A 16,269-nucleotide genomic window follows, 5' to 3' on the forward strand; every position below is an offset into this window, starting at 1 on the left:
AGGAGGAGATCGAATGATAAGAGTGAAAGAAGGGATAAACATTGATGATTCCCTTCCCAGACATTCGAAATGTACATGCAGGTGCGGAACAATAAACACCTGACGAAACTTGGAGGGTTGAAAACAAGATCACTAGCGAAATAGAAATGTAATTTCCTCTTGAACCAAATGAAATGACGAACAACATCACAACACTAGTGTCTGCCTTGTCTGTCTTCGATTACTCTAGAATACCTACAACACTAGGAAGGTATAATCGATATTCAAAATAAACAAAACACAACCCGCGAGTGATTCATCATACAACCTCCTAAATCACTCTCCTCACCTTCCCACTCTCCACCTCATAAACCCACCCACTAACCCCCACCTTCTCAGGAAGAACCTCCACCCCCCTCAACCACTCCACATCCCTCTTAATCTCCCCTTCCAGATCCACAAACGGCAAAAACTCGCCCCCAAAAACATCCAACTCCTTTTTCGCCCCCTCCCCCAACCTCTCCTCCACAAGCTTAACCGCATCCTCATTCCCAAACGTAAGCATTCCACATCCCGTATGCTTAACCAGCAAAATCTCATTCGTCCCCAACAATTGCTGGAAAATTACAAGCGAGCGTAAGGCATCACGTGCAGAACCGCCCGCGTTGCGGATTACATGGGCGTCGCCGAGGGCAATACCGAAGGCTGCAGAAGGGTCGATACGCGCGTCCATAAATGTTACTGGAGTATGTTAGAAAGATTCAGAAATTGAAGAAAGGGTTTTGGAAAGTGTTTATGTACCAACGGCATGTTTCTTGGCGGGTGGAAGGGCGAGATCACCTTGCGTGAAATTTGCGGCGTAGATTTTGTTGGATTCAATGAGGTTTCTTTGAATGGGTGTCTCGGAATGCCTAGTATGAGCAGTTGGTGCTGCTATTGCGAATGGGATTTCAGCTGGCATGACTGTATAATTTATTTCTCTATCGTTTGCAAATGTGATAATGGACTCAAATATGCTGAGATGAGACCTAGCTATGTACTGTCTGTATTCGATCAGTGAAAGTTAACGAATACCTAGCCAGCAAATGGCTCGTTCGTCCATCTTTATACAGGAGTCTAATCCAATAAAAGAAATCCAGAGCGAACAATTGAGATCGGTATATCTAAAGCTATCTCGACTGAATCCCGTTGATTTTTCCTCTCAAAGACCGGAAAAGGATGGCGCAATCTGGGGTACCAATTGAGATGCTCAGCTCAAATATTCCATCATACTCCGTGTAGATCACACCATACATACTCCACCAAAGTGGCTAATGGCAGGAATGTTCACTCAAGAAAAGTGTCACCCTTATATCAACATGTCGTAGGAAACCTTGTAGGATCCAGATTGATAGCAGTACCTAGGTAGGTAACTATTTATAATATTTATGCAATATTTATGCTACCATCCCTATTTATGCATTACCCCACACCCATTCAATGACTTCATGTCTCGACCTCGGCTTGTCGTCATATACTGAAATACCTACAAGTAGGTATTATCAAAGAGTATGAATGAAATTTTAAAAGACTCGAAATCATCTCCAGAAACTCCCATTCAGATAGAAGATAATGAGGTAGCAGGACTGCAACAAAGTATTTTGGAAGCACAATACTTCGATGCAAGTAGCATGGCTCCGCTTTCGGCAGCTTCAATAGTAAGTACCTCCACACGACATTCAACATCCAGTAGACACTTTACCAGCGTAACACCCGACTCTCAATTCACCTAACACATTATCCAAAAGGGAGCGCTCGCACGACTCCGTGCCTACAAACCACCACCCTTCGACACAGTATGGAATCTCCTCCCCCTGAGTCGCCGAGCCGCGGTCCTTGTGCTCCTCTTTGCAGACCGACGAGGAGACCTCCGAGTCGTCATCACCATGCGCTCAACCACCCTCCGAAACTTTTCCGGGCAAGCTGCGTTTCCCGGCGGAAAAGCCGATACGCTTTCCGAGACGCCGTTTGAAATTGCCCGACGAGAAGCTAGTGAGGAAATCGGCCTGCCGAGATATGATCACAAGATCCCCGCTCCGTTCAGAATAGAACATCTGTGTCAACTTCCATTTAGTTTAGCTAGAACGGAATTGGCTGTACGACCTTGCGTTGTATTTCTCCACGCCGATAATGCAACGAGTGGGAGAGAAGCTAGTGTAGGAGAGGATTTGATGCCGCGGCTCGATGCCCGAGAAGTGGCGGCTGTGTTTTCTGCTCCTTTTCATAATTTTTTGCGTATGGAGGATGAAGTGAGGAAAGAAGATGAATCTTTGTTACCGGGGAAGAAAAGTGATTGGTATAGTGGATCTTGGCATGAATGGCACGATACCAAGTGGCGAATGCATAATTTCTTTGTGCCGATTACCAACCAGAAGGTATCGAGGCCAAAGGTCAGAGAGGGGGGACAGGCTGCTATTGCTGAGGAGCTTGAGGAACAGGAAGAACAGGGCTTGACACGCTTTAAAGTATGGGGGATGACAGCGAGGATGTTGGTTGGTGAGTTGAGAATTTTGAGTAGCATAGAGGACGTTACTAACTGATCACATGTAGATGCGGCTAGGATTGCATACGAGCAAGAGCCAGAATTCGAGGTAAGTTTCCGCTTATGCATGCTATTACTTGAAACTAATACATCATGTAGCATAACGCTCATGTTGGGGATGAAGAGCTCATTGCTGAATTACAAAGCACGGGTCATCTTGAAGAGAAAAAGAATGTGTCAGTCGCAGAAATCATTGATGCCAGGAATAAAATCAAAGAGGAGAAATCCGGAGCAAAGATGTAGAGAGGACAGATAATTAAAATTGTTTAATAATTTATTTATTCTTTAATTCTAGGTCATCGACCTTTACCGCTGGGTCCTTTAGGAACATCTTGACTGCGATCTTGGTTTCGCACTAGAAGCTTGATTTTACCACCACCAATCTCATGACCTTGACTCAAGATATCAACTTCTTCCTTTGAACCATCTGCGCCGTTGCTTTCTCTGGATAAAGTCTTGTCATAAGATCGAGCGTCAATGCCCAAAATACCACCCACGTTGTTTCTGTCACCAGGGACTGAGAATTCGCGGTATGCGTATCTCCATTCGTTCAAGAATGTACGAATGGCTTTGCCAACCTTATCTTTGCCGTTTTTGCTATGATGACCTGTACCTGTAATAGCATAAACGGGTCTTAATTCTTTGCTGTTATCTAGAAGGACTCGCTCGAGGTATTCGACAGCCTCTTCGGGATGAAGACCATGTAAATCAACGTAAAGCTCTGCGTTTGGGGAGTTGCTTTTGTTGCGTTCTTCGTAAAGCTCACGAGCTGCTTCTCGGTGCGCTTTCCTCATGAGATCGTTCTCACTTTGACCACGAAGGCTAAGTGCTTTTGCAGCACGTGCATCATTACGGTTCCAAGCTTGAGCGGCACTAAATTGTCTTAATAAAAATGTATTTTATAATGTGATTCACTGACTAACCTTTGCAAGAATTTGTTCCTCAAACCACCATGCTTGATTGCATCTTGTCTGGCTTTGAGGTATGCTTTATTGGCTCTTTCTCCTGTTTCTAACCACGGAATGTGTTGAGGGGGTGATATAGCTTGTGCAGCAGCGCTATTCTCGCCATTGCGGACATTATTGGAGCTACCGTTTCTGCTAATCTTTTTCTTTTCTTGCATCATACCAGGGCCTGGTGAAGGAGATAGCTTTACCACATCGGCAAGGGAGCTTGGGCTGTTGTTTTCTTTGTGGTTGTGCCCATGACCACCTCGTTTTCCGTGATGCTTTTTGCCCTTTGTACTCACAGCGCCCAACGATGGAAATGCTTCTGTATCATCAAGAGCTGGAGCTGTGGGAGCATCTCTAGCTCGACTACTTGGTCGAGATCGCTGACTTCCATCACTGTTATAACCGTGTAGACTTTTGAAACCAGGCGGTGGAGTGAAACCGCCTTGTTGATAGTTGCTGAAAGCATTCGTCGATGAATAAGAGTTTGGCCACTGCTCTTGCATTGATTGTAAAGATGGGAATGCATTGTAATCTTGGAACTGGAAACTGGGTTGTGCATTTGAAGTTGGGGGCGTGCTACCACCTTCAAGAGAGAGTCGGCTCATAAACGATGAGGGATCGTGGCTAAAGATGCATGTGTCTCCCGCAAGGCAATTGCCCATGACCCAATACCTGCATAAAAATGAGGGGCGTAAATCTATAGGAATAGGATAAAACTTACTTGCAAATGTGATTACTCAAATCATGACTAAATCTACAATCCGCGCGAAGACATTGTCCAGTAGACAACCAAAATCGACAGACAACACCACTTCGTTGTTGCCCAGCCGGCGTGTTCGGTCGAGGCACGTCCGCTGCCATTGACTTACCAATTAGAATGGCTTTTGTACCATCTCCATCTGCTTGTACTGCAGCTTCGGCAGATTGACTATCCATGAAAGCAGCAATAGTAGCGCTCAAGTCGTATCCGTGTAAAGCAAGTGCAGCCTCGATTTCTTCAACTGATTTCGAGGGGCCAAAAATGGACCGTAACATTTCATGAGAGCTCATATCGCTTTGTTGGGGCGAAATGTATTCAGCTGCAGCAGCGTTGAGGCCACTTCCTCCGACGGACGATGATGTGATACTAACGGCATCATCATTCACAAGCCAGTCTACATTTTCACTTCCGTAATCTCCATATATGTCTTGCGTAGGGCTAGTGTCAGTCGGAAACTCGTATGCGTTCAGGTTTGGACTATGAGGGATCGCAGGGCTGGAAAATGCGAGTCGTGGGGAGGGTCGCGGTGAGGTAAAAGGGGAACCCTGGATAGACTTTGTTCGAGAAAATGATTGCGGCATAAACCCATGGGGAGCGAGGGGACTGACTCCAAGTCGAGGGGATGAAGATAATGGTGTTCCACCACGCGGAATCTGCCATGGAGCAGGGGATGGCCGACGCAGGACTGTATGTCGCATTGCGGGTGGTGAGTTGGCGGCATTTGCAGCGCTCTCGCGATATCGCCATAATACATCTAACACAGCATTCTCCAAAACTGTTCCTGTCATTGCAGTTTCATTCTTTAGCAAGTCCTCCAATTTATCCGTCTTGTCTTCGTCCTCTAGGGTAGCATCTTCGAGGATAGGCAGGCAGATCTCATAAATATCGTCGGCCACCATTTTTGCCAAGGGTCTTTGAGCAACGATCGGATTAGATTATTGTATGGCTTTCAGAAAGGTGGTGTTTCGCAGGAAGCAGAAGGAAAAAATGAAAGCGTAGAAAGTTTATAAAAAAAGATAGTTGTTGAGGGGGGGGGGGTTTTAAGAAATGTAAGGTAGGTGAGACCGGAGTTCGCAATTGATGATTCGATCAGGGAAAGACACCTCGAAAGATGTACGCAGTAAGGCAAGACAATACGGTGATCCGTAGCAAGGCTCGACACAACAAAGGCACCAGGCTCTTACATTGTCAGATGAATGATGGGAGAGAAGATACTTTTCTTTTTCCGAGCGAACATGGATTTGGTTTGAGAAAAGGAAGCAAAGAGAAAGAAAGGGGATTTATTTCCAAATTGTGTTTTTCGACAGGTAGATTCGTGGGGTTTTGGAATGTCGGACAGCACCTCTAGCTCTCCATAAGATGATGAGGCTGGCCTATCGGGGTCGGGGTTTCCTTTAGTTTCTAGAAGAAATGGAAGTTAATTGGCTGGAATGCTGGGTCGATCCGATTTGTACAGCAAGAATTGAGCCAAGCAAAATATAGTCCGGAGTGATGATATATTCTAACACAAGGAGAGGATAGGGGAGAGGTCGAACGAATGAATGTATTGGATATATGTGTTGATGTGCTGACTAGACAGACCGGACAGCCATGCAAGCGGTGAGGTGAGAAAAAAGCATAGCTAGGAGTATATATATATATATAGCTGCAGAAGCAGGAGTATGAAGGAGTAATATCAATGAAGAATACGAAGGACAATGAAGTACAATACCACACAATACTACTACTTGAGCATCTTTGTGTTAATATAACTTTTTGCTTACTTTGACGATTTGAGGTTATATACATACTACATACCAACCTACATACATACACTTCAAGTTCGAGGCTTTTCTGACTGTGAACTACTTATATTTCTGTACAAGGGGTGTACCTGAAAAGCCCCTGTTGTAACACTTCTTTCCACGAGATGTCACTAGCTTTGTACCTAGACTTATGATTATCATAAACATAATAATGTCTCCTTCGCGATTGATATTTCCTTTCCGCTGCAAACGATTCAACTCGGTCCCAAGAGGACATACATACATGACTACTATCTACCTACTCGGTACCTACTACCTATACACAACCCCTTTTCACAATTCGCTGCTCTGCCAAACCATTCATCATGTGATTGATCTCCACGACCCCTCATAAAAGCTTGAATTGAATCCTCGGTAGGTAGGTAGGTACCTATTCATCAATTGTAGGGATTGATATTCAGAGACACAAGTGACGTAGAAGCAAGAGTGCGGCGTCGCGTTGGAGGTAACCGTTACAAAATCATACTTTAGGATGAGATACAGAAGATGCATTTATACACATACACATACACATACACATACCACTTATTAGTCCTCCTAGGTAATTCTTCAAAACCAACATCTTTCTAACCAGTATGTTTGTATTATTGTGAGAAGTTCATTTTCATTTTGCTATTCTTTCATACCATCCTTTGCTTTCCTATCCTAAAATACGAGCTACGCTATTAGTGAGCATTGCATCTCCGTTCTCCGCCGTTTCAAAAAATCCATCAGCACAGCCCTCGAGACCCTACCTACATGCTGGGCAGAAACCATTTACCAAACAACGTCTTCCCTTTGACGATATCATCAATGCATCTTGCGACGATACTTTAGCTCTTTCCATCGCCCAACTTTCGATTTATGAGCCACAGAAACCGAATCATCAATCAACAATCTACCATTTCGGTGTTCATATTACAAACACATATCGAACAACTTCCACAATGCCGGCCGATTACAGCTCGACCGCGAGAGCTTTAGCTTTACCCATAAGTCCTCTCGAGTCTCCTTCCTCTCCAGATCAACACGCAGAAAGACCGCCATGGTCCAGGCGTATATCTTCCAATGTGCGAAGAGGAAACAATTCAGCCTCGCCATATTCAAGCCAACCTACCAATTCCCTCAAAGATCAAATTCTCCGCAAGGCCGATAAATTACAACGAAAGCTCGTTTCAACATGGCAAAAGCTTTCTCTTCTACAAAAATGTCTGGCCATTATGGCCGCGATTCTAAATATTATCCTCGTCGTTCTATTTCTAGTCTATCAACATCAAATCTTCGCCAGTCTTGCTCCATTCGCAGAACGCTGGCGGGATATGCGGGGAGGCTGGATGATTCTATGGGCCATGACATTCGTCGCCGCATTTCCACCTCTCATCGGCTATTCCTCCACCATAACCATTGCCGGATTTGTCTTCGGAGTTCCCAAGGGCTGGATCATTGTGGCGAGCGCAACAATAGCAGGTTCTCTCTGTTCATTCCTAGCTTCCCGAACCATTCTCTCGAGCTATGTACATCGTCTCGTGGGAAAAGATAAACGCTTTGAAGCTCTTGCCCTCACTCTCAAACACGACGGCATCAAGATTCTCTGCATGATCCGTCTCTGTCCCCTCCCATACTCCCTCTCCAACGCCGCCATCGCCACTTTCCCCACCGTACATCCCCTCAACTATGCTCTCGCTACCGCCTTGGTAACCCCCAAACTCTTCATCCACGTTTTCATCGGCAGTCGTCTGGGCTCACTTGCCGGCGATGAAGAAATGGATACCTCCACCAAACTAATAAACTACGCCAGTATAATCATCGGAGCTGGACTCGGCGCCACCGTCGGCTATATAATCTACCAGCGCACCATGGCGCGCGCCAAAGAACTCGAGATCGAGGAGCTCGAAGCTGCAAATGGGGATGTGGCTGCTGGGAGAAGAGTCGCCGCAGAATACAGCGATGCTAACAGTGATGATGCGGCGTTGATGAATGATGATGATATATCTTTATGGGACAACGATGCACAGACGGGATACACGGATTTTATAGATGAAGATGAGGGTGATGTTTTTGCAAGTGGGGATTTAGATGAGGAAGCGGATATTGGGAGGAAGGGAAAGACAACGAGAACTTAGATTTCCTTTGGGGGTTTGATATGTAATTCATGACGAGGCATATTGTATGAAATGTATGCTGGATACGTACTGGGTTTGGTTGGGTCTGATGGTGTCACCACAATTTGGCGTTCGGAAGAAGGAAATGATTAAAGGGTATATGGTTTATGCATGTCTTCTTTACGTTAGAAGACGATGATGACATCTAGTCACAAGTTAAAAGAGTAAAAAGCCTTTGACACCATCAACGTCTTAAGATGCAATGAAGACATTTGCTTGCTCTGTAGCATCTTTGTATTATTTGATTTGAACATTTTAATTCGTGGTATTTCATGACCCTTGTTCACTATAAAGTTAACCTAATGTGTGTCTGTCTCGGCCAAAAGCATCCATCCCGTGTTGTGCAGAGAACAGAATGATACTCATACAAAAGAACGCCATTTGCATCCGCTCCTGATGCACCGCTAAAACGCCATCGCTAAAATCCAGATCCCAAAACCATTCGCTATCAATAATTCGTCATCAAATCGTATATTCATTCATTTTGTGCCTGGTACTGTTTCATGAAAGCCACTGCCTGTTCGATCGGGTATCCTATGAACACGGGCCCTGTAAAAACCATCTTTGGTCCATTACCCTGCATCTGGAGTTGTTCGGGTTGGATGAAGGTCGGTTGGTCGTGTAGTATGGGAGGCGCATCGTAGTTTGTAGAGGGGGACTCTTCTTTATTAGCCTTTTGACCTTGGCTAAAGGGACAACCTGTCGGTCTTTGTGCATCAACTGGAGTCGCTGGTAATTCTTGCGTTGATTTTGGTTGCGCATTCGATCCTGCAGTATGCCCAAATGGACACTTTCCAGGAGGTTTTGAATAACTGTCCAGAGGAATCGATACAGGCGCTGGTGGTGGAGACACAGGTCTGTGGTCTGGTGGTTGATCATATATTGGAACAGAGATTCCCCATGGTCTGCTTGGGGATTCCCCAACCCGAACTTCCTTCATTGGCCTGTCAAAGCGGCTTTCTCTGTCGTCTGCGGGAGTAGATTGAGATCCAGGCAGCGAATCATTGCCATCAACACTGACATTATTTGCCCAATTCTCCACTCTCTCATTGGAGGCGCGCTCAACCTCATATGCTTCTTGCTCTTCCTTTGTAGGTAACATTGGCTGATGTTTTTGTCCCAGTCCCTGGATCATGCTCACAAGGTTTCCATATTTTGCATCTAGCATCCTCACATCATCCTCATTTCGTTGATATCGCTTGACGCAAACTTCATGACTGCGGGGAACTTCGTGTTTGTGAATTTCAAAGTATCGTGCTATCTCTTCAGGCGAATGCTGATTAAGATATCGAATTGGACATTGAGCTCCAGGGCCTGATGCTGATGGGGGCGGGGACGACATCGTCTCGGCGTACATTTGCGCACATATAGGATCTGAGGAGTGGTGGGGAGTGGGGTCTTGGTTATCGATAGGAGTCAAAGATTGATCGGATTCACCAGTGCTGGTATCCTGAGCATTTGGGTTCTTCATGGATTTCGTTCCGTCAGGCATAGTTACAAATGGACACAATAATGAACTCTTCTTTCCAGGCACAGTAAAATCTTGTTCGAGAACAGTTGAAAGGGAGGTTCGATGTGCTGAAAATCTCATATTACTACTTCCCCCGGATATACTTTTACTAGTTGTAGATCCGGCAGACTTTCCAGATAAAGCCGCAAGACGCTGCGCTGCCTTTCTCCCGTCCCTTATTGCAACGGCAGTCTGCTGCTTCGAGGTTGGTTGCTTACGAAGTGGCAAAGGAACAAACCCACCACGATCAGGAACAGTTACTTGTAAATCTGGAGGAAGTTGAAGCTTTGCCAGTGTACTAGCTATCTCAGGGTCTGAGGGGGCATATTTATCTGCCAAAGATTGATACTATGAAGGTGTTTGTTAGTCTTGGTTGCGCAAAACTAGTTCAAAAATCATAATGACGTTGAGTCAAAAAATTCAGACGATTTGGTAGTTTATCGGCATTGCTACTTTGCAACAAGTAACTTTGTTCTAGAGCTATTTGTGTACATCATTAAAAAGACATGAGGGGGATGTGATTTGTAAAGAAAATATTCAAACTTACTTGAGAATGCGAATATCGCAGTTTGTGTTCTAGAATGGTTTTTCTGTCACTTAGAAGTTGGACTTCGTCTGCTAAAATATTAAAGTTGTTAATTAAGGTATTGGTAAGTTCCTCATAATCAAGGTCTTGCAATGGCATGATGTACAGAGAGAAGGAGACAATGAAAAAGAAATGATAAGGTTCATGAAAAAATGTGTAGTTATGAGAAGATGCGAAGATGCGAAGATGGAAAGATGGAAGGTGGAATGAAGATTGGAAAGCAAGAAAAGGGCCTCGCGGAGCTAAAATTTGCTCGAGCTTAGCTTCAGTCTAAAAGTGATGAAAGTCTCCATATAATGACTAATAAGGGGACTTGAATAATGAATTATGTAATACAAAAGATGAGATCCTCTCCATCACGTGAACGGTCAGAAGAACGGCGAGAACACGATGTAGATACGTACGGGCCACCATAATAATAAGCGTGCGTACTGCAAGATGCCGATACCGATATCGATGTCTTATCTATTTAGACGAATGGGATCTATAATTTGAGCTATTCCCAGATATCTAGACATCAAAGTAGACAGGTAGGTACTTCTTCTTCATAGGATCGTAGTCTGCTATGGTTGAATCACATCTATCTATGTGTGCTCGGTAGGTACGTGATTCTCTCTGATGCTTCGGCCGATATCATGGCGCACCATATATCTAGTCGATTGGATAACAATTGGTGATATATGGACCAACTGTTAGATCCCAGGTATCCAGTAGATATACCCAACAAAAAAGAGAGTCTTCATGAGTTCAACACCTGCAAAGCGTCGAGGCCGAAACTTTATTGGGCGGTAGATATCATGATTGGGTGGGACCTTGTACCACGAGCTTTTATATGTGACTTCTCATTCGTAAGAACCCATAGATCCATTTTCCCGAGCGTCTAGGATTTTGATTTGTACCTGAAATGGAGATCCTTCAATTTGCCGTTCTAGGTACGAGGGTACTTAGGTATGTGGTGGTAGGAAGTATTTTGATCCTTTGATCTTGATTAGACAAAAGGTTCAGGGGCTACATACATGATACAGTAAACATGGAATTGATAGATATATATCGTAGATATCAGACAATAGAAGATACGCCTACCTACTCATTTACAAGGAATGATGTCTTCGACTTCAAAAGATATCAGCTTCTCGCCCCTTCATACTACCTATTTCATTTGTGTGTACGAGTCGTATAACCCTCAAAAATAAAAGTTCTTCTACCCCAATCCTTACTTGTGCTATTATTGGAAGCTGGACCCCCTCGATTGTTGATGCGACGTCGATCATCTCTGATCCCCAGGCAATCTTTCGTTGCTTATAACTTTGATCTTGTTACACCCTCAGTTAGCTGTGAAGGCGCTTGAATTTAATAATATTCACTCAGAAAGAGAAGATAGCCTTAATAGCCTTGGAGGCTTAGCTACAACCATGTTTCAAGCGAACTTTCCTGTCACATCAATCTTACATTATGCATTAAGCTTTAAGCTCAATTAATATTCCTGTCGAGATCCACGAACTCGTATTTGCGCATGCGAATCTGCGAGCCAGATTTACCCTCCCGGATACTTTTCCCTTACAGTAATTCTAATTCAGCGCAGATGAATTTACGACAATAGACTTCAATTAAAATAAAATGTCGAATAGAAGTGCGTCGATAAGTTCAATCCCTTCTGTGGGATCTGAGGAACAATTGTCAAAAACATCCAAGATGGAGAAAAGCGCATTTGAAAGGCTTCCGGAAGACATTATTCTACAGTGAGCGCATCAACCAAAAATGTTATGTAAAACATCTAATCATATTTTATAGAATCCTTCTCCTTACCAATGCCAATACCTTTGCCTCTCTCGTTCTACTGAATTCAAGATGGAGGGGCATCTCGCAACAAGCCTACCTTTACTCGCATCAACTCACCCAATGCCCTTCCTACTCGGCCGCACATAAAACAAATCCTGCTTTAGAAGATAAGGACAGTCTTCCACGTCTGCGGGGTCTATTCGCCCAAGAGGTCAGGCGTAATTTATTCGAAGCATATTTACGACCCAAAGAGACGGTCATCAATTTAGTTTCGACGTCGATAGGCTCCTCCAGTGCGCCTGGAGGTGAGGCCTGCCATTTTTCCATCTCTCCTCGTGGAGTTCTGGTTCTAGCCTATAATTCGTCTCGAATTCACATAATAGATGTTACGGCCCCGGAGGTTCACATCATACGAGAACTTAAGATCTTGCGACGACCAGCGGCGACAACAATTACAGATGATGGATCTCTACTTGCTGTGTTGTCGACCGATCTTCAGGTCAACCTTTACGATCTAACTGTGCGTCCACCAAAGCATACAAGGTCTGTAACACTAGATCATACACCAAGGACCATCGCTCTTTCACCAACCGGACAAGTCCTTGCCGCGGCTTATGAGTAAGTGCATTGCATCAGATAACTTTTCCTAAATCATCCTTTTTACTACGTTCCTTGTAGCCAATTACTTTTCTTCTGAGTATATCGGAAATTTTTGACCATATCTTTCATTATTACCCTGTTCCTCACACTCATTGAAGTGCTGCTAACTCGCCGCTCATAGCTCTGGAGTAGAACTGACTTCTCTGCGTGAAATCGGTACAAGTCGCGCTGTAAAGGCCTATGGCGTTGACTCTTTGACTTTTTCTCATGATTCTGACTTACTTTTGGGCACCACATTACAGTCTAGAAACCCCAGTACCGTCGTCTTGACCGCGCCATATTATGATCCCGGGAGCGTCTCCCCTGAAGATAGCATAAGTGCTCTTTGGACAACTTCAATACTCTTCCCCACTGGTAGCCGAGACTGTAGTCATGCAGTCCTATTACCCAGTCCTCATGATGACGAAGCAAGCTGGACTTTTACATATGATCGAGTTTTTGAAACTTTTCGGGCAGTAAGGATGGATGATTTACGCAATGGTAAAGTTCATTTTGTTGGACCCAATGGGGAACCACCTGCATCAAAAGCAGCAGCAAACAAGTCTGGAGATTTAGCGGCGGTTGGTTATAGTCGAGGTAGCGTTTGGCTTTGGGGGATTCCGGAGAATTTGGATCCTACACCTGCTATTGCGGGCTCGAATAGTAATGCAGAAACCGCACCAGGCACACCTCTGAGTCAAATTGGACGTCGAAACAGCGCCCCATCGTTGCGCTCTGTAAATCGATCTTTGGACTATAGCAGTATTCGTATTCCACAATGGCAACTCCTCTGCGATAAGTCGCGCAATACATTTGTTGAAGGCTATCATATAACTACTTTGGACGGAGTAAGTGCACTGAGCTGGGTCCAAGAAGAATCAAAACAGCTCCAAGGTGAAAGACTTATAGCTGTCGCACCAGGAGTAAAACGCCAATGCATCATAGACGAGGATGATAGTATGAGTCCGGTAGATGGCGGCCGTATCTGTATACTAGATTTTTCCTGTGGCACGAGCAATGGCAAGAAAACCACAACAACCATAGAGGTGGGCCAACGAGACGACCCGGAAATCCTAGAGGAAGAACACAGGGACATAGACACAGAGGTGGCAATTGTCAGAAGAAGAACAGTAGCACAGAGAAGAAGTTACCGTGCTAGTATTGCTCGTTCAGCTACCACTATGACACGCCCGGAACCGCCGCCAATTCCTGCACTGCCTAATTTGAGCAATTCATCTAACGTCCCGCTTCCGCCTTTGCCTAGACAAATGAATAGCCTAGGAAATACGACTGATTCAGCAGAGACGGCTTCTATCGATGATGACCAAGAAGCTTTTGATGATCCTTATGCGAATGCCGCACCTCGCTCAGGTACGACTCTACGCCGCGCTGCAACAGCTGCTGCTGTCAATAGAAGATTACATCCTCGCTCTTTGATACAGGAACATATCGAGTACCGCCGTGCAGATGGCCGCGAGGAGCATCCACATGAAAGCGATGCAGACAACTGGGAGCCGCCGCCTCCTCCTTATCAAAAAGATCCGGTCCCTCCACTTCCTGAACACATTCAGAGATCTATACTTGCGGACCATGCGAGGCTCATGCAAGCAGCAAATAATCAACGAGCTACAGTCCTTGACTTCCCAGGACTAGATGCCCCAGTTCTTCAACGACCTCTTCCTGAAGCTTTACGGGAGCAAAGGTTCCCTTTTCGCCGGTCCCTCAGCGATATAACCACTGCACCTTCCATGAATAGCCCCGTGGATGACGAAGTGGCTCGACCAGTGACAAGTCCTTCCATTGCAAACTTTGATGAACGTCCTACGACCTCTGATTTTGACAGCCTTTATGATGTTTCCCCAATCGGTACTCCACAGCCAAGCCTTACAAGGCCCTTGCCCCAGCAGAGCTCCCGACTTCCTGTAGAACTCAACGACGATGAGAATAGCACGCTCGATTATAATACAAACTCGTCTATGAGAGCCACGTTGCAATCGCCTGTCTCCCCCATTCCTCAGCCTATGAATGCAACGCTTGACAGGCGCTTGCTAGATTGGGAAACTACAACAGTTGATGATCAAGTCTCTCTTATGCAAAATAGCAGACCTACGACCGCTATAGCCGGAGAACAAAGAGACGACTCTGATCTTCCACAACTAAATTCTACTTTACCCATAGTACCAGCACAAGGATCGCCCGATGTACGGGCTGTACAGCAAAGCTCAAGATTTCCTCGGGTGGGGGACACTCCTTCCAGCTCAGCTCTCTCAGACTCTACCGATGAACCTATCACTATTTGGAGAAGAGTCAATTCTGCACCTGTGGAGGTTCCTGTAGACGAAGTCTCTGGATTAGTGATGCCAAGTGCCGATCTTTTGGCGCGATTCAATAGTCGAAGTGGACGTCCAGATATTCTAAGAGATCCATCTCGACGTCGTTCTGGCTCTAACCCCCGAGATTCTGTACCACTGCAAGGTTTTAGCAACCAATCTCAACAAGCTTCTCATACTGCTCCTGAGCAATCCAATCGCCTGTCTACACCACCCCGTGCAACTGGTGGGACTTACGGAGCAAGCCCTACTCGCCCGAACACAGGCCTTCGTCCTCCTTCTGGTCATGGCTCTCCTTCTCGACGAACCAGCCTTGGTTCGCAAAAATATTCTGCATCGCCAAACAGCTTACGTCCACCTCTCCAACGTCTCGAGACAATCCATAGTGCAACTTCTACTCGAGTCACCTCACCTTACAATATACCGCCGATACCTATTACCAGACAACCAAGCAGAGCAGAGCGCAGTGCGTCACGAAATGTCAAAAATGCTAAGAAAAACGGCTGGAGAAAGAGTATGATGGCAAAGAGAACTAAGCACAAAAGTGATGCGGCAAGTAGTGCAGATTGGACAGACGTAACATGGGATTCGCGACCTGCTACTTCGCCAGCGATTGTAGTAGAAGATGCAGAGATGCAGCCGCAGCAGAAGAAGAATACCGCAAAATGCGTAGTCATGTGACGAATTGATTGAAGATTGATAGGAGGCGTGAGTGGAGTTACATTTACATTCTTGATCCGAGCCAAAGGGATATTCTCGGGATGTGATGGAATAGGAGATATGCACATAGGTATAATGACATTATGACACTGGATGATCACTAGGTTTTCTTAATTATTTTCTCTTCGTGGATTTTTACATTGGTTACATAGATTTGGTTACGTAGCGAAGATAGAGCACATCTGGAATGTTGAACGAAGGAATCAACGTGATAATATATAAGGAAGATTTTTACAAGATAGGATTCTAAGTTCTTCGAAATAAATGTTTGTCTCCTATTGTTTTTATGAATCGCTGAAAGAGTGGCTGCCGCATGACGGCTATGTAGGTAGACACACCCAAACTCCAACACTTCACCAGTCAATCCACAATTTATTCATAAATCCCAAATCAAATCTATCCTCCTAATAACCAATCCCAAGACCCAACCAATAATACGTAAAAGAGTGTGAGCAAGCTAGAAATAGAAAGAGAGGAAAGAAAAAC

The 16,269-nt window shown here is 45.0% G+C and overlaps 6 protein-coding genes across 6 annotated transcripts; 3 read left to right on the top strand and 3 right to left on the bottom strand.

The window, feature by feature from the left end:
• Positions 1–310: 310 nt before the first annotated feature.
• EAF02_000578 (uncharacterized protein) lies at positions 311–940 on the bottom strand (the record flags this gene model as incomplete). The annotated part of the gene is made up of 2 exons (XM_038896626.1): positions 311–720; positions 781–940. The coding sequence occupies 2 exons, from the start codon at positions 938–940 to the stop codon at positions 311–313; spliced, it is 570 nt and encodes a 189-aa protein (XP_038763485.1).
• Positions 941–1,463: 523 nt separating this feature from the next.
• On the top strand, positions 1,464–2,840 carry EAF02_000579 (uncharacterized protein). The gene is made up of 4 exons (XM_038896627.1): positions 1,464–1,676; positions 1,767–2,514; positions 2,569–2,609; positions 2,660–2,840. Exons 1-4 carry the CDS (start codon positions 1,530–1,532, stop codon positions 2,801–2,803), a joined length of 1,080 nt encoding a protein of 359 aa, XP_038763486.1. The 5' UTR covers positions 1,464–1,529; the 3' UTR covers positions 2,804–2,840.
• A 16-nt stretch (positions 2,841–2,856) lies between these two features.
• EAF02_000580 (uncharacterized protein) lies at positions 2,857–5,172 on the bottom strand (the record flags this gene model as incomplete). The annotated part of the gene is made up of 3 exons (XM_038896628.1): positions 2,857–3,433; positions 3,484–4,185; positions 4,235–5,172. 3 exons carry the CDS (start codon positions 5,170–5,172, stop codon positions 2,857–2,859), a joined length of 2,217 nt encoding a protein of 738 aa, XP_038763487.1.
• Positions 5,173–7,004: 1,832 nt separating this feature from the next.
• Positions 7,005–8,180, top strand: EAF02_000581 (uncharacterized protein; the record flags this gene model as incomplete). Its single annotated transcript, XM_038896629.1, has 1 exon — positions 7,005–8,180. The coding sequence occupies one exon, from the start codon at positions 7,005–7,007 to the stop codon at positions 8,178–8,180; it is 1,176 nt and encodes a 391-aa protein (XP_038763488.1).
• A 514-nt stretch (positions 8,181–8,694) lies between these two features.
• EAF02_000582 (uncharacterized protein) lies at positions 8,695–10,414 on the bottom strand (the record flags this gene model as incomplete). The annotated part of the gene is made up of 2 exons (XM_038896630.1): positions 8,695–10,077; positions 10,277–10,414. 2 exons carry the CDS (start codon positions 10,412–10,414, stop codon positions 8,695–8,697), a joined length of 1,521 nt encoding a protein of 506 aa, XP_038763489.1.
• Positions 10,415–11,537: 1,123 nt separating this feature from the next.
• Positions 11,538–16,082, top strand: EAF02_000583 (uncharacterized protein). The gene is made up of 3 exons (XM_038896631.1): positions 11,538–12,054; positions 12,107–12,712; positions 12,876–16,082. Exons 1-3 carry the CDS (start codon positions 11,933–11,935, stop codon positions 15,742–15,744), a joined length of 3,597 nt encoding a protein of 1,198 aa, XP_038763490.1. The 5' UTR covers positions 11,538–11,932; the 3' UTR covers positions 15,745–16,082.
• The last annotated feature ends 187 nt before the right edge of the window (positions 16,083–16,269 follow it).

Source organism: Botrytis sinoallii (genome assembly GCF_014898435.1).
Source record: "Botrytis sinoallii strain Bc 23 chromosome Unknown BSIN_001, whole genome shotgun sequence".
NCBI classification, from domain to species: Eukaryota; Fungi; Ascomycota; class Leotiomycetes; order Helotiales; family Sclerotiniaceae; genus Botrytis; species Botrytis sinoallii.

Bases quoted from the DNA above. Each gene is read 5' to 3' on its own strand.
- EAF02_000579 (XM_038896627.1), top strand. From the start codon at position 1,530: ATGAATGAAATTTTAAAAGACTCGAAATCATCTCCAGAAACTCCCATT. The intron at 1,677-1,766 runs GTAAGTACCTCC...ATTATCCAAAAG, and splicing joins CGCTTTCGGCAGCTTCAATA to GGAGCGCTCGCACGACTCCG. The intron at 2,515-2,568 runs GTGAGTTGAGAA...GATCACATGTAG, and splicing joins GACAGCGAGGATGTTGGTTG to ATGCGGCTAGGATTGCATAC.
- EAF02_000583 (XM_038896631.1), top strand. From the start codon at position 11,933: ATGTCGAATAGAAGTGCGTCGATAAGTTCAATCCCTTCTGTGGGATCT. The intron at 12,055-12,106 runs GTGAGCGCATCA...CATATTTTATAG, and splicing joins CCGGAAGACATTATTCTACA to AATCCTTCTCCTTACCAATG. The intron at 12,713-12,875 runs GTAAGTGCATTG...CGCCGCTCATAG, and splicing joins GTCCTTGCCGCGGCTTATGA to CTCTGGAGTAGAACTGACTT.